At 39.8% G+C, this 23,879-nt stretch overlaps 1 protein-coding gene across 1 annotated transcript; it reads right to left on the bottom strand.

Moving 5' to 3' along the window:
- Positions 1-23,879, bottom strand: dnmt1 (DNA (cytosine-5-)-methyltransferase 1). The gene is made up of 34 exons (XM_063015134.1): positions 23,785-23,879; positions 22,314-22,356; positions 22,121-22,228; positions 21,813-22,041; positions 21,637-21,709; positions 20,042-20,126; positions 19,925-19,962; positions 19,765-19,819; positions 19,577-19,660; positions 19,146-19,255; positions 18,942-19,060; positions 18,106-18,198; positions 17,872-18,023; positions 17,589-17,776; positions 14,109-14,289; positions 13,576-13,673; positions 13,271-13,421; positions 12,111-12,226; positions 11,775-11,973; positions 11,475-11,611; positions 11,216-11,395; positions 10,902-11,126; positions 9,969-10,161; positions 9,776-9,866; positions 9,529-9,660; positions 9,165-9,447; positions 8,808-8,949; positions 8,513-8,679; positions 8,256-8,433; positions 7,465-7,660; positions 7,201-7,364; positions 6,389-6,505; positions 6,214-6,304; positions 1-1,887 (listed from the first exon to the last, which is right to left on the bottom strand). The coding sequence occupies exons 1-34, from the start codon at positions 23,829-23,831 to the stop codon at positions 1,850-1,852; spliced, it is 4,503 nt and encodes a 1,500-aa protein (XP_062871204.1). The 5' UTR covers positions 23,832-23,879; the 3' UTR covers positions 1-1,849.

The following is a 23,879-nucleotide window of genomic DNA, read 5'->3' as shown; positions in this document are numbered from 1 at the left end:
TGCTGAAACTCTGTTGACACATTTTTTTTTATTATAGGAAATAAAATGAATGAGTGTTAGAAAGTACGTGTTAGTTCTCAGCTTACGTTCTTGGTAAAGAGGTCATTTAAAGACATTGAGAGACTCAGATGTTCAGACAGAGAAAGTTCGTTCCACCACTTGGGTGCTAGTACAGAAAAGAGCCTTGATGCATGTCTTCTGGGTGGAGGATCAAGGCGAGCGAGACTGGTGGCTGAGGTTGCATGATTACATGAGTGGGGTGTGATGCAAATGTCATTATGCACTTGTCTTATAATCTCATGCATTGTTTCACAACTTTAGTGGTTTGTTCAGAAGCAGTTTTGCAAACCCAAGTTATTCTCAACTTTCTATGTAAGCCATACATGCTCAGTCATTTTCTGATTGTGCTGTCATGAACATTAATCCAAGAGCTGCATCATTGTGACTCATCTCATATTTACATTTGTGGCATTTAGCAGACACTTATCAAAATTTAAATACAATGACTGAATACAATTTAAGCAATTTAGGGTTAAGGACCTTGCTCAGGGGCCCAACAGTAGCCAGCTGGCAGTGGTGGGCCTTAAACCAGAAACCTTCAGATTATTAGTCCAGTATCTTAACTAGAACTACCACTGCCCTAAATGACTGAACACAATTTGAGCAATTGTGGTTAGGGCCTTGCTTAGGGGCCCCAACAGGGGCAACTTGGCATTGTGGGGCTTAAATCCACAACCTTCTGATTACTAATCAAGTACCTTAACCTCTGAGCTAAGTAAATATTAAGCAATCCTGCTTACACACTGGCAAATGTACAAATTTACAGGGGGTGTAAATTTTTGCCCATTATTTCCAAAGAGCATTGGTTCCCAATCGAAGTTCCAAATCACCCTGAAGGTGCTACACTAGAATCAGCACTGAGAAAAAGGCCTTCCCCAAACTGTTGTCAAAAAGTTATAGAATTCTGGAAATGAAAACTTGGATCTAAGGTTTAATTCCCCAGAAGTGCCATGTGCCGGTTAGCTGCACAGAACCCCTCACTGGTTGAGAAGAGGAACCAGCTGGCACACACACCTCTGATATGTGCAAATGATATTGAAATGAACATAGTATGTAAAGTAAAGCTACCGTTTTCACAAAAGTACTGCTAGTACTGTAAAAACACATTTATTTGTATATGGCAAGTCTACAGCAGCTCGTAGAGTGTCACTGTCGATTCTGGGTTGAAACATTGAGAACTGTAACTAGGGGCAGGAATTTAAACCAGTCTGTTTAGACGTTCCTCACGTCTGTACACCTCTTCAGGTACTTCCCCCACCCTCTAAACACACAAAAGATGGACTGCCTGCTTTAAATTAGCCCTAGGTGTGAAGGAATACACATATTTCTCCAATTAATTGTGCAAGGCAAGCATACATCTTGAAGCGTTGCACCTAAACCAATGGGACCCTGACCAGGATAGTAAAAATGAAGATGTCATTTTCACAAATTACACATTGTACTTGAAACTGGCTGTTTGTCAAGACCAGTCACCCCTGCCAACAAGTTGTTATTATTTGGGGAGGAGAAACAGTCTTACTTTTACTCATGTTCAGGGGGAAATCCCCTCACTGGGATTAAGAGCTTTATTTGAAATTACAACATATAAAAACTACATAGAATTTATACCACCAGAGTGGAGATTGTAAATACACAATTTAAAATCACATAGAAAATGATAAAACATTACTGGTGATGGCACTGCACAGACTGTCCAAAGATGCCACTCGAGTGGCTCAATATCAGCAAGAGACAATGGAATAAATGGGAGAAAAGTCCCATGTTGAATTCAGAAACGCAAGCAGACGCTTTAATCACACAGCTCCATTTTCTCCTGTTTCACAGGCTCTGAAAAAAGAAGAAATAGGCAATGTTAGAGCCATACATGTACAGTGGTGTTCAAAAAAAAAAAATAGCAGTCCAACACCATTAACCTGATAAATCACTTTAGTAGAAATGCTATTTCTACATAGCAAAAAAAGTTACTTGAAAGTGTAGTAGAGTATTGAAAACAAAAACCCAACAATTAGGACATGAATGCCACTCATTCTAAGTAATCGAAGCATTGATTGAAAGGGGGTTGTTCAAAATAATAGCAGTGAGGAGTTCAATTGGTGAAGCCATTCATTCTGCAGAAGAACGGGTATCAATTTTGGCACTTATTTAAGGTAGGAGGGTGGCAAATGTTGCACAGGTTGGTCATAGCTCATTTCCTTCTGAAATACTGGGTAAAATGGGTTGTTTCAGACATTGTTCTAATGAACAGAGTACTTTGATTAAAAAGTTAATTTTAGAGGGAAAAATACAGAGAAGTGCAGAATATTATTGGCTGCTCAGCTAAAATGATCTTAAATGCCTTAAAGTGAAAACCAAAACCTGAAAGACACAGAAGGAAGCGTGGAACTACTGTTCGAATGGATCGAAGAATAGCCAAAATGGCAAATACTCAGCCAGTGATCACCTCCAGAAAGATCAAGGAACATCTGAAGTTACCAGTAAGTACAGAAGATGATTAAGTGAAGCCAATTTACCAGCAAGAACTCTTTGCAAAGTCCCGTTGTTGTTTTTTTTTTTTTTTTAATATATATATATATATATATATATATATATATATATATATATATATATATATATATATATATATATATATATATATATATATATATATATATATAAATATATAAATATATAAATATATATATATATATATATATATATATATATATATATATATATTACAGTGTATCACAAAAGTGAGTACACCCCTCACATTTCTGCAAATATTTTATTATATCTTTTCATGGGACAACACTATAGACATGAAACTTGGATATAAGTTAGAGTAGTCAGTGTACAACTTGTATAGCAGTGTAGATTTACTGTCTTCTGAAAATAACTCAACACACAGCCATTAATGTCTAAATGGCTGGCAACATAAGTGAGTACACCCCACAGTGAACATGTCCAAATTGTGCCCAAAGTGTCAATATTTTGTGTGACCACCATTATTATCCAGCACTGCCTTAACCCTCCTGGGCATGGAATTCACCAGAGCTGCACAGGTTGCTACTGGAATTCTCTTCCACTCCTCCATGATGACATCACGGAGCTGGTGGATGTTAGACACCTTGAACTCCTCCACCTTCCACTTGAGGATGCGCCACAGGTGCTCAATTGGGTTTAGTCCATCACCTTTACCTTCAGCCTCCTCAGCAAGGCAGTTGTCATCTTGGAGGTTGTGTTTGGGGTCGTTATCCTGTTGGAAAACTGCCATGAGGCCCAGTTTTCGAAGGGAGGGGATCATGCTCTGTTTCAGAATGTCACAGTACATGTTGGAATTCATGTTTCCCTCAATGAACTGCAGCTCCGCAGTGCCAGCAACACTCATGCAGCCCAAGACCATGATGCTACCACCACCATGCTTGACTGTAGGCAAGATACAGTTGTCTTGGTACTTCTCACCAGGGCGCCGCCACACATGCTGGACACCATCTGAGCCAAACAAGTTTATCTTGGTCTCGTCAGACCACAGGGCATTCCAGTAATCCATGTTCTTGGACTGCTTGTCTTCAGCAAACTGTTTGCGGGCTTTCTTGTGCGTCAGCTTCCTTCTGGGATGACGACCATGCAGACCGAGTTGATGCAGTGTGCGGCGTATGGTCTGAGCACTGACAGGCTGACCTCCCACGTCTTCAACCTCTGCAGCAATGCTGGCAGCACTCATTTGTCTATTTTTTAAGGCCAACCTCTGGATATGACGCCGAACACGTGGACTCAACTTCTTTGGTCGACCCTGGCGAAGCCTGTTCCGAGTGGAACCTGTCCTGGAAAACCGCTGTATGACCTTGGCCACCATGCTGTAGCTCAGTTTCAGGGTGTTAGCAATCTTCTTATAGCCCAGGCCATCTTTGTGGAGAGCAACAATTCTATTTCTCACATCCTCAGAGAGTTCTTTGCCATGAGGTGCCATGTTGAATATCCAGTGGCCAGTATGAGAGAATTGTACCCAAAACACCAAATTTAACAGCCCTGCTCCCCATTTACACCTGGGACCTTGACACATGACACCAGGGAGGGACAACGACACATTTGGGCACAATTTGGACATGTTCACTGTGGGGTGTACTCACTTATGTTGCCAGCTATTTAGACATTAATGGCTGTGTGTTGAGTTATTTTCAGAAGACAGTAAATCTACACTGCTATACAAGCTGTACACTGACTACTCTAAGTTATATCCAAGTTTCATGTCTATAGTGTTGTCCCATGAAAAGATATAATGAAATATTTGCAGAAATGTGAGGGGTGTACTCACTTTTGTGATACACTGTATATAAAAATAAATTGTGTCCTGAATGGGTTCAAATTTGCCAAGGAACACATTGACTGGTCCAAAGAGAAATGGCTCAACATTTGTGGACTGATGAAAGCAAAATTGTTCTTTTTGGGTCTAGTGGCAGTAGACAGTATGTCAGACAACCCTCGAACTCTGAATTCAAGCCAAAGTACACTGTGAAGACAGTAAAGCATGGTGGTACAAAATGATGATATGGGGATGTTTTTCATACCATGGTGTTACACCTATTTATCACATACGAGGGATCATGGATCAATTTAAATATATCAGAATACTTCAGGAGATCATGTTGCCCTATGTCGAAGAAGAAATGTCCTTAAAATGGGTGTTTTAACATGACAATGACCCAAAACATCTTGGTTACAGACAAACAAGATTGAGGTAATAGAGTGACCAGCCCAATCCCCTGACTTCAGTCCCATAGAGAACTTGTGGGCTGATGTCTGAAGCGGTTTTTTTTTTTTTAACGCAAAAACCCAAAATTGCAGAACTGTGGAATGTCGTCTAATCATCCTGGACTGGAATACCTGTTTAGAGGTGCCAGAAGTTGGTTGACTCCATGCAACACAGATCTCGGAAACAATTATGCCACTAAATATTAGTTCAGTAATTTAAAGTAAAGTGAAACCTCAAACATTCAGTTTACAGATATGAGTTTCTAAAGAAAAATGCTGCACTGCTATTTTTTTGAACCTAGTTCATTTTTCTTAATTTTCTGTAAAGGATTGAAACAAACTGGCTACATTTTGTTAACGTTTTGATTTAGGATTGAATGTGTAGTATTTTCAGTGCATTTGCAATTATGGAAATAAGTTATTATAATGAATTTGTGCTTTATTCACTTTTATTTTTTTTTATTTTTTTATTTTTTTTTTTAAATCACTGCTATTTTTTTGAACACCACTGTAATCCCACACCCATCTGCCCAATCAGTTTGGGGTTTTTGTACCCACCAGCAATATAAAGAATTCCTTGTGGCTGCTCCTTTTAGAGGTTCACTGTGGATCACCTGCATGTGTGATTTGGCAGTTATTACACCCAACCTAACTTTTATACAGGTTTGGGACCGACACCAAAGTTGCACCGATACTGGAATCTAACCATGGGGGAGGGGCACATAATGCCATGCACCTCCTATATTTGAGTCAAGCCCAGAACACAGGCTCTTGCTATTGTAGTTTGTTTATTAGGATTTTAATGTCATGTTTTACATTGATCTTACACAAGGTTAATCAGTTCACAAGGTTATGAGTAACTACCGTTCCTGTCATGAACATAACCAGTAATTACCAATTTAGTGTCTCCAATTCACCTCACTTGCATGTCTTTGGACTGTGGGAGGAAACCCATGCAGACAAGGGGAGAACAAGCAAACTCCACACAGAAAGGACCCAGATCCTCTTGCTGAAAGGCGACAGTGCTACCCACTTAGCCACCGTGTCAGCCCTCTTGCCATTAAAGAGAGATTTGCTGGTGGCTACAAAAGTGAGTTCATGTAGCATATTTTAACCTACCAAACAGTTTACATGTAACTTATCTAATGCCTGTGAATTTGCTTTTGGGCAGGAAGCAGTCACATAATTGCTTTTCAGCTAGTGAGAGTGTGACGAGGCTAAACAAAAACCACAAACCGAGTTCTAAATCCATTGAATTAAGTTTAGAAGGATCTGTCATCTCTAAGCAGAAACTTAGCTGGAGCAAATGGCAAATCTGACTTAACTGTCCATTTTTTATTTTTATTTTTTTTTAAAATTCATAGGATCAGTGCTTGTGCTTAAACTGAGTGGGCACAAAAAAAAGTAAAATTTAAACCTCACCCGTTGCATTCTCCTTCATCTTCTCAAGTACACATTTCTTGATTTGAAGTCCAATGGCTTTAGAAAGAGGTGGAGGCACTGCATTTCCAACCTAAAAAAAAGAAAGAAGTTTTGCTAAAAAAGGTAAGAGACTAACCTTCTGCTTCATGTCCATGCCACTTGAGGCAGTCCTTACCTGTCTGTGTTTATCCAAAATGTTTCCAAAGAAGCGGTAGGTATCAGGAAAACCTTGTGAACGAGCACACTCCCTAACGCTGACCACACGATGCTGCTCTGGATGTAAAACGCGTCCCTAAAAACAATCACACAAAAAATGATTTTTAGCTTTATTAACTGGACTCATTATACACCATCTAGTAAGTTCCTTATGATCTCTTGGCTGGTTAAGCAACATTTATTACTGCAACACTAGCTTGGGAACATAGAAAGGGTTATAACTTTACTGATTTTGGAAGCAATACCATGTTCTTAAATTTGGATGTTTAATCAGAGATGATCTGGCTAGAAATATGGAATGAAATATTGTACGATTAAGTACATTCTGCTTATGAGAAGTTCTTCATTTATCAGAGTTTTGTATTTGCAACATCACAATTCAGACCGGGACTTTCATCACTAGCAACAAACATGCTAACTATGTCTTTCCAACATTTAAGGTATACATTTAATTGCATTTCTTGGTAGTAAGCAGAATTGATATATTACAATAAGAACACAAGGTTCACCATGCAAAGATATTTTTACATATTTAGCCATTTTACCCCGTGCTTACACCATGGTTATATTCACAGCAGGAGAAGTAGATAATTCTCATAATCAGTCCATCATTGTCAAGTGCTGTTCAAAGACATTTTCACTTTTAGGGTTAAGTGGCAGATATGCCATACTGCCCCACTGAACTAACCCTCCTTGTGAAGCACTATATGTATGCTGCCTTCTAGTTAACACTATGAGAAGCAGAACTTGTTACTGCATAAAGAACTGTACCTGCTTGCCCATGGGCTCAGGGTTAGTTACTGTGGTGCTGAAAAAGCCGTCCCACTCCAGCCTGCCGTAAAGTCCGGCCCAGTGGTTATGACGGTTACCCGTGTGAGGCAAACACCATGGGATGAGGGTGTTGAACTGCCTGTCTGCTGGATCACACTGCTTGCCTAATACAATGGGGTTGAGGGAAAGAGAGAGTTAAAAAAAAAAAAAAAAAAAAAAAATGCTGAAAGCTGTTTTAGCAAAAACCCTTTTCATGCAACTCACCTTCTGCACAGGAACACACTCCCCTCAGTGCCCCAGTGCCACTGCGGCCATTCTTTTTGTCAGAGTGAGAGTATCGAAGCTTTTTAGTGGTGGTTCCATCTCGCAATCGAACCTCAATACTGGGTAGGTCTCTCCAGTCAGAACCTGGAGCCAGAGGAATATGGCGCATACGCGCTTCCACCAGAGCGCTCATGTCCTAAAACATAATAGGATGAGTTAATGAGTTGGTTTAGCTTACTGGATGGCATTTCCCTCTCAAAATCAGGATTAGGGGCAATTTAAGTTTTGAGTTGCAAAGTCACACACCATGTGTTTCACAGGAAAACAACAAAACTACGAAAAGCACACAAGCTGAATCAAGCTGAAGTGAAAAGCATAAATAAGCTGCAGTTGCAAAATCATAGCCAAAATGTTACTTGATGTGTCCAAGGGTAACAAACAACAGTGGCTCGAACAAATTCAATTAGTTTCACAGCAAACAAAAAACCTTTTAGTGGTGCTAATTTTCACAGCAACTACAGCAGCAATACAAAACACCTGCACCTTTGTGTTGTTTTTATTGTTACATATAACTATTTAACCCGTTAGTTTATGTACACCAACAGTAGTCTTAATCATGTTGGCAAATACCATCTACTTTTACCGTAGTTTTACCATGTACACAATGAACGCAGGTCTAAAGCTATAAAATAAATAGTAAATTATACATCTACAGACAAACAATGGCCATAGAGCTAAACCAATTGAAAGGACAATATGTAAAACAGCAACCTAAGAACAACGAGGCTAACCTTGCAGATATGGTCTTTGAGGATGGGCTGGTACTGGGCACCCCTGATGTGTCTCTGAAACCAGGACTGTGGCTCTCCATTGTAGGAAATCTCCAAGGCAGAAGCCCCATTCCGGATTTCTGGGAGGTCAGACATTGTGTCCCGCACTGTAATGGTGCGGTAGATACCACCATTCCCTCTGAAAAGCAGATTGTATAGGGGTGAATAAAATGCTGTGTTTTAGTTAGGCGTCATCTTGTTCGTGCACGAGCAATTACCTGGTAACGTTAGTGACGTATCTTTTGTCATCAACCACTACATTGAGGGAGCATGCTCGTGGAGCAAAGACGTGCAATGGCTCAGGGTAGCGTGGAAGCTTCTCACCCGGTGCAGCAGCCAGGATAATCGCTCTGCGGCGGGTCTGAGCTACACCATACTGGCCTGCCTATAACAAACAAGAATTAAATGTTAGGATTTGCCCCAACACCTACCTAGCCTAAGTGAAAACTGTACAGGTTGAGCCAGCAATGCATTTGACTTGCTTTAACTCTTTCATGCAATATAAAAACTTACTTGAAGCACACCAAATGTGCACTGGTAACCCATGCGCACCAGGCAGCGCAGAGTGAGCTTTAAGACCATAGAGCGCTTGAAGGACACAAAGTTTCTGACGTTTTCCAGCAGGAAGAACTTTGGCCTGTAGTAGTCACAGTAACTGCAAGCAAAAGATGAAAAGCAAGATTGTAGTTGTAAAATTGCAGATTGTATCTTTAATCACTCCATACTCAAATATAAAATGCGATTTTGCAGATAAGTTTCAGTCTAGTTTACCAGCATTTTATCAAACAGGACCACTTCTTAAAAACAGCTCATGCCAAAGCCTAATATTTTGGCTTATCAGTGTATATGCTGCATTATTCTTGTACTTACCTCAGATAAGAGACAACCAGGGAGTTTTTAAATTTTGAGTAGGTGCGAGAATTGAAGCGGTTCATTCCACTAAAGCCTTGACAAGGTGGCCCTCCACACAGCATCTCCACGTCACCCTTCTGTGGCAGTTTCTGGCCGAGGGAGTTGGTCTTCTCTCCAGACATCACCAGCTTTAGCAGCACATTGCAGTCCTCTGTGAACACTGTGGTACCAGGGTTGTTCAGCCTGAATGCCTGCGCTGCAGGATCCCACATCTCAATGGCCCAGTTGGTCTCAGAGATGCCTAGAAATAAACAAAACATGCAGTCAATAGTAATGCTTTCCATGGGGGAACAGTGGTAGGAATGACTAAACAGAGACTTACCTGCTTGGTGGAAACCTTCAGATAAACCACCACATCCAGAGAACACATCCAGCGTTCGCAGTTTAGAGCCCTTAATATCCTGAACCTCGGGTTCCTGCATATCCTGTGCTGTAGCTTTACCTTTCCCCTTACCTGAAAAGCAAAGCAAACATAATGCCTTAAAGATTTTTTTTTAAAGACAAAGCATGCATTTCTATTTAAGGCTCACCCTTATTAAGTGGTAAAAGTAGATGTACATTTAATTTACCTTTTCCCTTGCCTTTTCCTTTGCCCTTGTTTACCACCGAGCGTGCATGGTTTGGTGGGTCTTCAAAGCTCTTGGATTTGTAATTGTAGGCCTGAGGAGACCATTCAATGATTATAAATCTGGGTAGGCAGTAGACAAGCAGTGCAACTTTGAGCCTGCAATCTTAAGCTAGTTAAAAAAAAGCAAGTTTTACCTCTAGGAAGTAGAACCGATCAGGTCCACCAGTCGAGTACTCCTGAACACTCTCCACCAGGTCCTCACCATACTCTATCTGACAGCGACCAAGCACTTCTTTCATGTTCACAGTAACCTGTTCATCACTCCAGTACAGTTGGTTTATATCAGTATGGTAGCCTGCTTTTGCTCCTTTGTGAGTGTTCTCAGGTCTGGAGAAAAACAAATATTAAAGAAACCAGTGGAAATGACCCTGCTCATCTAAACTAAGATGATAGAGGCAATCAGAGAAAGAACGATACATGTTTAATTTAAATCTGCATCAAACAGGGCAAATGTATTTAAAGCTCTTGAGAAACCGCATTTTACAGATTTGCATCTGATGCAATGTATGCATTAAAATGGCAACTAATCCTCACTACCTTTGTTTAAAGAACAATGATTGGTCAATGGCAGTTATGATATTAGACTAGTAATCTAATAGTTGCTGGTTTTAGCCCCATCACCAAGTTCCATCCTTATGCAAGGACCTGCCACCTTAAATCACTTGGATTGTCATTTTTTGTCATCTGCTAAATGGCATAAATTTAATGAGAAATGCGAATTCTGTATGTCCTGCCTCCAGGGGACTTGATCCAGCAAGTTCCTACATATTGCACAAGTTTGAGACAATGTTAAACTACAATTTTACCCATCACTCCCCTAGGTTTGTTTGTTTAATTCTTAACACCATGTCAGCAGCTATGGCTACTATCATGGCTAAGAAACTGGGACATTGAGTTACCCGTTTTTATGGTAGGGTGGATTTTGAGTCCCACGCTAGTTAAAACAAAATCCAAATCCTATACCTTATTAGTGTGCATTCACAAGTACTTGCCAAGCAGATGTGACACTAGTTTCCTACCACTACATGAAAGGTTTATTAACTTAGACAAGATTCATGAATCTTTACCTGTACAATTTGTAAAGGCGCAGCTTAACCTCTGAAGTGTCTGGCTTTCCATTGCTGCGCTTGTTGCAGAAGATCTCCTTAATGCGACCAACAAGGAAAGGCCTAGGAGCATCTAGATTGGAGCCCTTGATGTAATCTGAGGACTTCCTGTAGTACTCTGGATACAGGTCTTCATCTACATCCTCTTTCCTGTGAGAACGCTTTACCGGGCTTGCTGCCTTTATCCTAAGCGTAACAAAAAAAGATAGTTTGCCAAATGCCAACGGATCAATAAATGTCTACACAATTTTTGTTTACATAAAATAAAAACTTACCCAAAGGTAAATTCCTCAGGTGGCAAGTAAACACCATCTCCAACCTTGTACTGTTCACCCTTCAGGCAGGCCAAGGAATACAACACTTTCGCATCATGCTCCTCATCCTCAAGGGGATCAGAGACACGAGGAGTCTCCTGCTCCTGTACCTCTTTATTCCTGGTGCAGCTGGCACAAAACCTGCACAACAAACAGTTGAGTTTACCTTCAGGCACATTAATATAACCAAAGCAGCTTTTAAACAGAAAGCTAAACTCACTTGTATTTAGAGTCTTCCTCTGATACAACCTCGGGAGGCGTCTCAAACCGAGCAAAGTCTCCATCGTACCACAGTTGATAAAAGAAGCTTTTGCCGCCATCATCATCAATAACCTTGATTTCATCAATTAAGCCACCCTAAACAAAAACCCCAGATGTTTAAAGCTCATCTATTTTACAAGGTACCTCATGAGAGCATGGTTTGTTGGTGCATCTTGTTAAACATGTACACCAAAGAACCGTATGTTTGTTTGCCTCATGCCAAACAAGTGTTGTACATTTAAGTTTTGTAGAGATTTACCTCCATGAACCAGTTTTCAGAAGGAGTCTTATACATCACATTCACTTTGCCATGCACAAAGCTCAGCTGCATGTCCTCACACTCATCCACAAGGAAGAGCTCCAAAGGATCAGAGGACTCGCCCAGAACGGTGTCTGTGCCACGGCAAAACCAGTGTGCATGAAACATCTTTTCATCATCCTCCCACAAAGCAGTAATCCTGCAATTCCAAAACAACAAATGTGAAAATTTTAATTAACACCCATTAAACACAGATACCATCCAGCTACACAACGATCATACTAAAACATGAAGTGGCAAAAGTTTCAGATTAAGTATAAAGAGTAAATGACTTACCTGGCAAGATAGAGTGGATGGGAGGGGTCATCTGGGCTTACAGACACATAGTCTCCAACCTCCAACACCTCATCCTCTACACGTACCTTCATGTAGTACTTCCGTTTTCCTTCAGTCTGAAATGAACAATGAATACAATGCACCGCAAATCAGATCATAACAAAAATAAAGGTTTTTGAACAGTCAGTTAAACCTATCTATTGAACAATGGCAATTTGCATCCTGCTCCTAGATAATCGTTTTTGCTCAGTTTACTTTCCCCATTAGTACCCATTGCCCATTAGTCAGCCAATAATCAACAAGCTTATAGCATCATATTAGAATATAAGACATATGAACAAGGGTTTATATTTATACAAGCAATAATACATGCAGCACATTAAAGCTCTTCCTAATTTAAAGTAGTTTTTATAAGACACGTTTTATCTTATACTGGGACATGGAACAAAATATTAGGTGGGACTGTGCATTGTCAGACTACATACTGATGCTAAACTCTGCTAAATGCCAAAAATGTAATGAATTGTTACCCATTTGAAATTAAATCAAGCTGTTTAACATACGCAATTAAACATTATACAGACACCTTCATCCAAAGCGAATTACAGTAATTACAGTATACAGTCTGAGCAACTAATGGTTAAGGGCCTTGCTCAAGGGCCCTGCTCAATGGCCCAAGAGCAGCAACCTGGCAGTGGTGGGGCTTGAACCAGTGACCTTCCAATTACTAGTCCAGTACCTTAACCACTAGGCTACGACTTGCCTATGAATTCCGCACAGTTGCACCTAGAAGCAGCACATGCACACTAAAAGCCTCAATTTAAATCGAGAGTGAAGTTACAGAGTTCTCTTACTAGCTGTTAAATAAATGACTAACTGAGGAGGAAGTCATTACCCAGTTAACCAATGGCCAACAGCATTAACATCCCCAGGAGCAATTTAGAGTAATCAAGCATTTGGCACAAAGGCCAGAACATACATGCCAATCCTAGTGATTAATTTAGAATCCTAGAGCTACACAGCACTATGCTGCCAATCAGGATTGTTCATATTTCTAATAATGAACACAAGTCAAATTCTACACACATTCCAAATTACACTTGGCACAATTACCTCTCAAATTTTAAAACGCATCGAGTAATTTGATATAGTGCACCTACTGTAATTGGCTCTCCCACCCAGGCGACCTTATTCTTGGTCTGCTTCTTCTTAGCCTGCGACATCTTTGGAGCATTTTTAAAAAGTGGTGCAATATCGTCCTCCTCAACATTCTCATCCTCCTCTGCCTCTTTCACTGCCATGTTGGGACATCTGGAATAAAAAAAATATATTTTAGTTTCATCTTACTAGGGGAAAAGTAGTACAGCAAGAATTATTCATGCACCAAATCAGAAATCAGGAACTGCTTTAGCATATAAACTTCATTTTATACAGCAAGTAAAAACTAGCAGTAATGAAACTGAACCTCCTCTTCTGACAGGCCTGCTTGCTGCGACCACTGCCTCCAAATTTAATCATGTCTTTACAAGAGGAACACTTGCCACAGTCTGAAGCTTGGCACACCTGAAGAAATACATCAAAATAACACTTAAAATTCTAAAAATGGTTTACACAGTATTAAAGTTGAATATTGGCTTGCTGTGGTCTGTTAATATCAAAATTAAACCTAGGATTCCTTGACTATTCCTTTTAAGTCAAGGTAATAGGAATTCCATCTGCCATAAGATATGTTCCCCACTACTTGAAAGCAATTTATCTGTATTTAAACATTTTATTTTTGAGAACCTGGGATTAAAGATTTCCTACTGCTCTGTTAAGACAGACCTTGCTTAGCTTCTTGCTGACCATGACAAACCATTTAAAAGCCTAACACTACAGTAACGCCTCTTTTGGGCTTTAACGTCAGCGGGGTTGCTGTGCTCTCCAGTTACACAGGGGGATCAACAATTTGCAACAAATTATTCAAAAGTGAAAGTTGCAGCATTAACAAATGCTTACCTCACAGACACCACAGCGCTGCCTCTTAACTCCACCATCCTTATTGTTCTGATCAATCTGCTCTTCAAAAAAGGCATCAAATATCTGATACACCAGCTTAGTGGTGGTAGCTTTTGTTGGCCCCATGATATCTTTTTCGATTTTTGTAGGATGACGAACAGTCTGTCTTCTGGCAGCACGCCTGGAAAGGGAAACAGAGACCCATTACTACAAATAATCATCATGTTTAACATGTACTCACCAAGCCCTCGATTAGGAACACTTAAACACAGACCATTTACTTGAGCTACACTGAATAGTATACAATTACTGACAGTAGTGCATAGTTACTCTGTATACCCTGGCAATCCTTTCTTCCCCACCAATTATTGAAAAAGACCCACTGACCATAAACTTACATGATGCATCATTTTAATTAAATAGCAGTTTTAGGTACCGTTTACACATTGGCTTCTTTACTAGAAACCCACTTTCAATTAAGACTAGAGCAGTATCTAGTCTTTTTAAGCACAATGCACGTTAGTGCCCATTAACAGTGTGGGAGTTGCTAGACTTTCTGATTACATGATGCTATTGGCTTTATATTCTTTTTTCCAGGATTGACCCCCCCGAGGTGTAGGTGAAGCAGAGTTGGGATTTTAACTTGTATACTGTCCCGTTAGTTTTATTGCAGAACCACAAATAACCAGCAACTTAAACTGAATGGTGCCCAGGTGGCACAGCGATAAAAAACACTAGCACACCAAAACTGACATCAAACTCAAGAGTTCAATTCTAAGCTCTGCTACCGGCAGGCTGGGCACCTACACGAATAATGATTGTTCAGGCACCATCAATCAGCCAGATGAGGTTGTAAAATACGAACGAGCCAAAAATGAGTGATATGGGATCAGTGTGCAACCCACCCAGTGTGTGAATCTGATCCACATATGAACTCAGTGCAGGCGAAAAGATGCAGTCGGCTACTGCACATGTCAGAGGGGCCGTGCGTTAGGAGTGGAAGTCAGCATCAGTAGAGAAGACGTGTAATGCAATCGGCTAATTGGATACAACTAGACCGGGAGGAAAATTAGGGGAGAATGCAAAAAAAAGTATGGTTGATGGGGGCACTATGAGGTCTCTCTCCATTAATAATACTAAGGTAAACAAGGTAACTGTACAGAGAAATAGATGGACTACTGTAATTGCATAAACACACTAAGCAGGTAGTGTAAAGCTCATAAAACAGCCAATGAATTGCAGTAGGACAGGTGTCCTTGAAGTGCTCATGAGCAAAGACAAAAAACCAAGCTTAATTTAAGGCATGCAGCTAATGAGTATACATGTAAATGACAGGGCAGGGTGATGCAGAATAAGTTATAAACTAGGTATGTTTCAAAAGCCAAGACATGGCAGTCACAGGGCTTAAGCTTTTTTTTTTTTTTTTTTTTTAAACAATACGTTTTTAACCAAATCTTATTTTCATAAGCAAATGGCAGTGCTACATCACCCATTCCTTGCAGCCACTTATGAAGCTTAAATGGTACTGACTAAAGTTCAGCATCAGTCAAGAAACACCAAACACAAATCAAGGGTTACCTACCAGTACAACAGCATGCTGCATTAGAAAATGCCAGAAAAGCATTAAACAAAAGTACAAGCAGCAACACATTTATTCCATAATAACCTACCACCCAAATCAGTAAAGTAAAACTCCCACAAAATCTTTAGAAAAAAAGGAAAAAAAGTTTAACACCCAACCATAGATTCTTTATGCAGCTTAAAACTGCATATTAACAAGGCAAGCATTATTTTTAATTAAATGCAAACACTTTACATTGCATGTAAAACTTCTAGTGAATAAAAAATGAAATCAAATACTTTAGATACAAACGAAGAATTACAATAACCATGTTTAAAGCAATTTAAATAATAGACAGAAGGCCCACTGCTGCAGTGTAAGGTCTGACAATGCTGTTAGGAATGAAATCCTCAGAACCAGTCAGGGTACCACTGGCTCCCCAATATGCCTCATCATACCACCCCTGACCCATCACTAAACTGATCATTCTGGAGAGGATGGATGCAGGGAGCATAACGTTCAACAAGGCTTTTCCAGACTTTCACGTCAGTCACATGCTTATTGTAAACCTGCTCATCTGTGAAAAGAAGGGAGCACCATTTCTGGGGTTTTCCAGGGAATGCCAGTAAAGCTGCATGGTACTGGTTTAAGCACAGGTCCCCCTAGAGGACGCCGAAAATATGGATGTGCACAGATGGATGTGCCATCATGAAGAAGCTGGACTCGGGGAGTCTTTCAGATGGTGTGTATTTCACACTACACGACTCATCGGTGATAGGGGGTTTCACACTACACGATCTATCACCAACTGGAATTGCAGTCGAGCTTCTCTGCTCTCCCAAATATCGTCGTTACGAAAACACACGCGAGATGTGACAAAAGGTTTAATGATACCACGTCCTAAAATGCACAAGTAGCGAGCGATCAAAGTTTGTGCACGTAAAAACAGAGAAAAAAAAATAAATGAATCTTAGTGGATTTGGCTTGGGTTGTTGGGTAGTGAGTTGCAACGTTAGTGTTTTGTAGAGAACAATAAGGTCAGAAATACTGTAAAACTTGTGTGTAACACCTGTGTATTATGATATAAACTATATTAAGCCCCTGTACAGCCTTTTACACTCCTCCCCTGCATTTCTTCTCACGCTGTATCTTGCGTCCTCATTGCCAGTTGGGAAACACCCATTCAGATATCCGACATGCTAGATATCTCGATCCGGTTGTTGAGTAGTTCACACTTAGCGATTAAGAGCAGAGTTTTGATCGCCGGGTGAACACCGAGTTGCTCCCAAGCCGGCAAATCTAGCGCCGACCAGTCGCCGAAAATCAGGGCAAAAATCGTGTAGTGTGAACTAGGCATAAATGGACTGCATGTACCACCTCATTCAAAAAGTAGTGACAAGGACATGAAACAAAGGCAAAACTACAAAAGAATGGTTGCAGGTGCACATGAGAGGCAGCAGCTAAACAGCCACTTTCATTTGCACAAATAAAATTGATTTGCTATTAGCTTTATGTATATAAATGCATTTGCTGTATGTCACTTGAATCCAGCATTACATGTACAAATAACACTGTAAAAACTTATTACAAGCTATTCATGTGAAATGGTGAAGGTTAGGGCTACTATAATGCATTTCTTGTTCTATGCACTTAACTACAGGACAGTTTTAGTGTAAAACCTAATTTTCCTTTTTTTTCCTCCCCAATCTAAACAAAACACCACAATATATCACTGCAATATCAGCTAGATATAGTATATTGAAAGGGTGACCCTGTGTATACCATGTTCGCCTATTAATTTGCTTTGGTATCATGATTTTTTTTGCCATCAAGACATTCAAGTATAATATTTCAAGTTTAACTCTGTGGACGATTGCCTAACATGCTGTGAAACAGCTGCTCTATACCATCCAACCTACCTCTTGCCCAGGGTTACACCAGCCAGTTTTATCAGGTCTCTCATGCATGGTGTAACAATTATGGGTTGTTCATCAGAGTCTCCAGCCTCATCATAGCTTTCCACCTGCTCCACCACAAACTGTGCATGGCGCAGCAGTGTGTCTTCAGTGAAGCGATTGAAGTTCAGCCCAGCCGGGGGCACTGTGGTCTGCAAAAAGACAAAATTGTATATTTGTTTTTATACCCGTCTGGTCTTGCTTATCTGCTTCTCTGTTCAAATCAAATAAGGTTTTAAGCAGTAACCTCAATTTTGTTAAGAAGGTCCTCATAGGTAGCATCTGGGTTCTTCTGAAGGAACTCCACCACAATCTTACTCATGTAGATTTTCTCCTGCATCAGGGCAAAGATGAGTGAGTACTCCTCACTCGGCTCCATTAGGATGTAGTCAGCAAAGGCTGTTGTGGCATGGAGAAAGTAGTTAGCAATGATTCATGACAGACTTCTCATGCATTTGAGAGTCATTATAATGCATGTTACCTGTGGTGAAGCCAATAAGAGCCTTCTCACCCCCATCAAAGCCAGTGATCCACCAGGCATTGACAGGTCCCAGCTTTTTGGCAGGGACTCCACCTAAAAGGCAAGATATACGATGATCATTGGGTTAGACATGTTTATGCAATACTGACTGATGGTATTGATTTATTGCTCTCCACTAGCTGTGCTACCCTTTAAATATTCACATTTTATTCCATTTATGCATTTTTTTTTTCAAAATCTAGTCATGTCCAATTACCCAGCTGTATCTCCTCTATGGCTGACCCCTACCCTGACCAAGGAGGGCTGTACCCAATGCTCCCGCCAACACATTGTGCTGCTTTTCACCTGCACAAGGCAGGTTTACAGCAATTAGCATCCCAATTAAGAGTTATACTAGTGAGCTTGAGATCTCCGCACTTAAGCTAGCGTGTTTTACAGCGGCACTGCCCAAGCATTCACACGAAAAGTATTTTGTCTTAAAACGAGAAAGCGCTGCAGTGATTTGTACATTTGGAGGCATGATAATGAAAACAATGGCAAAGCAGTACAAAAGCGATTTTGCTGCACATCATGTGAACGTAATCCCAATCTAACATTTGGGCCATTTAATGTCTTTTAAATGTTTGGAGATTAAGATGCTGACTTTACATTAGTACATTTTGCTTTAACATCCTAGTAATTTGCATGCAAACCTTCCGTGTAACAGTGCCATTATTTTAGTTATTGCAACCAGTTTATTATTTCATCTTTTCTTTGGTTACTTCAAAGAATTAAGACATTACCCCCAAAGAAGAATAATAATAATAGCATCAGTTTGGTAAAAGTTTTAAACATACCATCCAAGCACGGGTTGTCATCATAGATGGGCTTTACAACACAACTGAAGTACAATTCGACATTCTTTTCAATAAGTCCCGAGTCAAAAGGGCAGAGATGGCCATGCTTGTCATACACACTGAGGAGAAGAAAACATGAACACCTGGTCAATATGGAATAGAGAAGTTTAAAATACATTTTCCTGGCAAATCTCATTTATGTACCTGAAGTTTGTAATCTTATGTTGAGGCAGGTCTTCGTAGCTTTCAAACCCATCTTCATTTGAGTCAAACAAGGAAAGACGTTCATCAGTCAACATCTCTGGTTCTTCAAGCTGCCAGTGAGAATTATACATTAAAAACATGCCATCGCATGATTAAACGTATAGGATATCGAAAGCCTGGCACTTGTGGATTAATTTGCACCAGTGCTTTCCCACCGACCAAAATGTTAAATTTTCCTTAATTTACCCTTATTAAACTAACCACTTAATACAAACGAGAACTGGTAGGTCTAGCATGCATCCATTACAGAGTAACATGCACATTAACTTATACCTAAGGGGAATTTACAGTAACCAATCGACCCATCTGCATGTTTTTGGAAGGTGGGAAAGCACTGGCACAAAGCTGTTCACATAAAGGCAGCATGTTACCGCAACATCAGGATCTCCCTGGAAAAACTTGAGGTCAGAGTCATCCAGATACTGCCTGCAGTCAGGACACTTGGGAGGAGGAGCCTGCAAAGGTAGAAAAGGGAACATCAATAAGTAAAGCAACTAATTCAGTTTACACTGGCAGGAAAGTTTTTAGGTAAGTATGTTATGAAACTAAGGGAATTGACCTTGACTGTGCCCACAGGCTTGGTCTTCTCAGCATTTGAATTTTCAGTAGAAGGTCTAAAAATCAGACAATAATGACTAAAGTGCAACTTTTACCTTTAAAAATATAGATCCCATACACAACAGGTAGGTGCCGTTTGACATTTTTAAATTTAAACTTACTCATCTGATTCAGTTTTGAGACGCTTTTCTTCACGAACCTTTGAACAAAGAAAAAAATTAAATAGAAGTTGACAAATGCCATATCCTAATACTATTAAACCTGTCCTAATTGTTTACCTCCTCTACATCAACCTCTTCTGTCTTAACCTCAGCGTCTCCATTTGCCGTCTCTCCAATAACCTCATCAGACTTGCGCTTGGGCCTGCAGCATAAAAATTTGCACAATGATTCATATGCACAAAAACACTTCAAATTACACTCCTATATTAGTCACATTTGCTGGATCCAAAACCAGGCAGTCATTTTAAACCATCAGAACCACCTAGTAAAACTGGTTTATTGCAGTACCTGAACTGTGTTGCTTTAGAATTCGGCACCTTTGAAATCTTAATTAACAAGCCACCGTGCCACCTGGTTCAATTACTAATTTTTTGTTAAGTGCTCATAAAAGAATAGAACTTAACTGGATGATCCAAGCAAGTCACCCAATTTAACATTATTTTTTGTTTTTAAACATTTCTTGCCCCAAGCTGCCCTGTCCAAAACTAATACAAAATTAAATATTAAACTTCTTACTTGATTTATTTATTTAAGTTTTAACGCCATGTTTAACACTTAGGTGTCATTTAATGGCAGTAATAGGTCTTGTCTTCATATTTTGGTCCAAATTATATGTTCATTTTTATGGTTGCAAGGTAGGTTCAAAGTCTTCTTGTGTTGTCTTGTGTGAGAGTCTCTTTGATAGTTTCTGGCATGTGTGCTTGTTCTCTTTCTTTAGTGTATTTTGGGCATTCTATCAAGATGTGTTTTATTGATATAGGTGTTTGGCAGGTTTCACAAGTTGGGGGGTTTTCTCCTTTTATCAGGTGTTGGTGGGTTACTCTGGAGTGGCCGATTCGGCACCTCGTGTACATGACCTGGTCTATGCGTCGTCCCTGGTGGATTCTTGGCTTGGCATTAACGTTTGGGTGTATTTCATATAGTTTATTGGTGAGCTGGGTATTCCATTCATTTTGCCATTTTCCTTTGATGTAGAGATTTATTGATGCTTTTAAGTCGGTTGATGGGATTTTGATGTTCGTTGTATTTTGTCTTGTTTTTCCTCTAGCTACTTGATCTGCTTTTTCATTTCCTGTAATTCCACTGTGTCCTGGTACCCAGCATAGTTGTATGTCATATTCTTGCTCTGTTAAAATGCTGATTGTGTGTGATGTGTATGATTGTAGTGCTTTGAGGCATGATTTAGAAACTGTGCAAATTAGTATTTTGCGCTGTTCTTTTTCTGCATATTTTAATGCCGTAAGTATGGCGTTGGCTGTAAACTGAGTATTGTTGGGGTAGTTTGTCTTTGTTTGTATATCCTTTTGCGTATATGGCTGCTGTTATCTGGTCAGTAGTTTTGTATCCATCTGTATAGATTGCAAGGTGGAGTGGGTATTTTTCTTTAATTTTAAGAAAATCATTGATGTATATGTTTGGGTGTGTAGTTCCTTTCTTCTTTTCGGCAAGGTCAAATATGATGTTTGGTTTTCTGATTTCCCATGGAGGTATGAACACCCAACAATACGTTGGGGCTCTGGGCCAACTTCTTACTTGAATACAGATTAAAGTACACTCAACATTTTATAGTCTATATCTATTTACTAAAACTATAAAATAAAAAAATTAAAATTCCATTATGCATTTTAAAGGGACAGAGATTTTGTTCTTACACTCTAGAGAACATGGACATGATCGTTTGTTGTTTGCCAGAGTTGCGTGTGACTCTAGGACCAGCAGGAGATTCTGTGGGTTGAATCAGACAAGAAAAGTCATGAAGACATTACACACCTAAATGTGCATAAATAAGCTTGTTAAATTAAATGCAATAAAACTGCACACTACTCACTTTTGGGTTCATTGTCTGCTTTACTGCGTCGGCCACCTTTGCCCTTTGCTGTACTGGGGGATTTTATTTCCCCTTCCTCCTGTGTCTCCATGGCTCCTTTCTTTTCACCATCATCTTCATGGGATCCATTTTCAGAGCAGCCATTTGAATGCCCATTCTGCTCCACACCATTTTTGTCTAAACCCAGAGCTTTTTTGAGCACAGCCTTTACTTCTGATGTGTACACCTCCTAACAAGGGAAGAGGAAGAAATGAGACCAAGTTCACTGAACAAAATGAAATAAGAACTCGACAGCAATCAAATCTTACCGTGGTAAGTTCAGAGTTTTTCAGCTTGGCCTCCAGACTTTTGAGTTGGTCCTGAGTGTCAGAACGCAGGAAGTCTTGCACCAACCTGAGCTTTTCTTTGACACATTCCTGGAGCAAAACACATGATTTGTATTCACTTGGTACCAAGGTATAAAACAAAGCAACAAACTTTTGTTTGGCAAAATGGACATACCTCATCTGAAAGGCTGTCATCACCACTGTCCAGGACCTGCAATCTGAGATAATAAACAAACCATCTTACTGACATAGTATTACATTTATCCTAAGAGCCTCTAACTTTTAAGGTGCATATCTTTCAACCACTACCTGACATTAATTAGGAAGTCCATTAATGAGGTGGACAAATCATAATAGCTAAAACAGCTAAAAGTATTGTAGGTCCTACACAAGCACAATACTTTCCATTGTTTATTTGCAATAATTCGTTTTGCTAACAATTGTATAGTAATGTGTTACAATGCAAAACAAGAGCAAATGCCACTTACTAGGCTGTTAACATATTGTTTAGTATTTAACGCTTTTGTACAGCGCCGAACAATTAAACCACGTGAAATTAAAACGGACCTGATAAGGGATATTTATTATGCATTTCTTTATTTTGTAGGGTTCCACATTTTAATCGTCGCAGTTGAAACATGTGGGGGCAGCAAGTGAGTAACAATCATTTGGCGCCAAATTCAGCCTGCTGGATGACAGCTAAACTATGCTAGCTAACATGGCTCAGAGACCAAAACAAGCCGGCTAACGAGCTAATGTTCAGAGCAAAGAGTCGATTCCACAGCAGTGGAATCGATTCCATAACTTGAAGCACATAAGCAGTAGGAATGAGGCGATAATATATCTGAAATAAGTATGTGCACATTTACTTTTTTAAAAATACATCAGGGCTGGGTGATATTGCCAACATTTTCTAGTATAGTATAGAGAAAATGTAAATGCATTGAACCGTTTTGAAGTTTACAGCGAATTATTGCTCATCTGAGTATCATGCAAAAAATCATTATGCTTTTAGATTGATCAATTAACAATACGCCCTGAATTTATGACAGTTATAATGTAGATTTTTTTGCATACAAGGGTCAGTGTAAAATGTGTAGTTATTGTTTTACCTGAGCCAGGTAGAAAATCCCTGACCTGTATTATTTATAGACCAGGGCTGACTTCAAATGACTGATTCATTACTTTTATATGTACATTTTAAGACCGTCTTGCTGTCTAACACGTTCAAAACAGATAATTATATAACCGAAACTTTTAGTGCTTGCTTATTTTACTCACATAAAATGTGTTACCAGTCCGTAAGTAATGCACCTTCAACTGTAAACCTTTTGCATTTTGTCTACTTGGTGTGGCGCTTCAAAGCACCAGAACAAACTTCAGCACATGTCAAACACTGGCAAAATAGAATACTGGACTGTGTAGAGTCGACTCTCTAAATCGACTCAATTTCGAAGCAGAAAATCTGAGTCGACTCTAAGAACTGCGGAACCGAACAGCCCCAAGTTCAATATATGTTGTAGTGCGGTTGCTTAACTATTTATTCCCCACAATGCAGAGTTAGCTCTGTCAAATATTACACATTTAGCAGTACAAGACTTAAACGGCAGCTAGCTTAGCCGAAAAACAGAGAGACGCTAACATACCGTTCCTTCACATCCTCCGGCAAACACAACGAGGTCCGGGAAGGCATTTTAATCGCGGATGATGCGAGCAGGTAAAATAGCAAGCTAAAAGCAGT

This window comes from Trichomycterus rosablanca, chromosome 2 (assembly GCF_030014385.1).
Source record: "Trichomycterus rosablanca isolate fTriRos1 chromosome 2, fTriRos1.hap1, whole genome shotgun sequence".
In the NCBI taxonomy this organism is placed as follows: Eukaryota; Metazoa; Chordata; class Actinopteri; order Siluriformes; family Trichomycteridae; genus Trichomycterus; species Trichomycterus rosablanca.
The sequence above is the reverse complement of the archived record's forward strand: the minus strand, read 5'-3'. Positions and strand labels throughout refer to the sequence as shown.

Bases quoted from the DNA above. Each gene is read 5' to 3' on its own strand.
- dnmt1 (XM_063015134.1), bottom strand. From the start codon at position 23,831: ATGCCTTCCCGGACCTCGTTGTGTTTGCCGGAGGATGTGAAGGAACG. The intron at 17,777-17,871 runs GTTACTGCTTAA...GTCTTTTTGCAG, and splicing joins ACCTTCTTAACAAAATTGAG to ACCACAGTGCCCCCGGCTGG. The intron at 9,448-9,528 runs GTAAGTCTCTGT...GTTTATTTCTAG, and splicing joins TGAAGGTTTCCACCAAGCAG to GCATCTCTGAGACCAACTGG.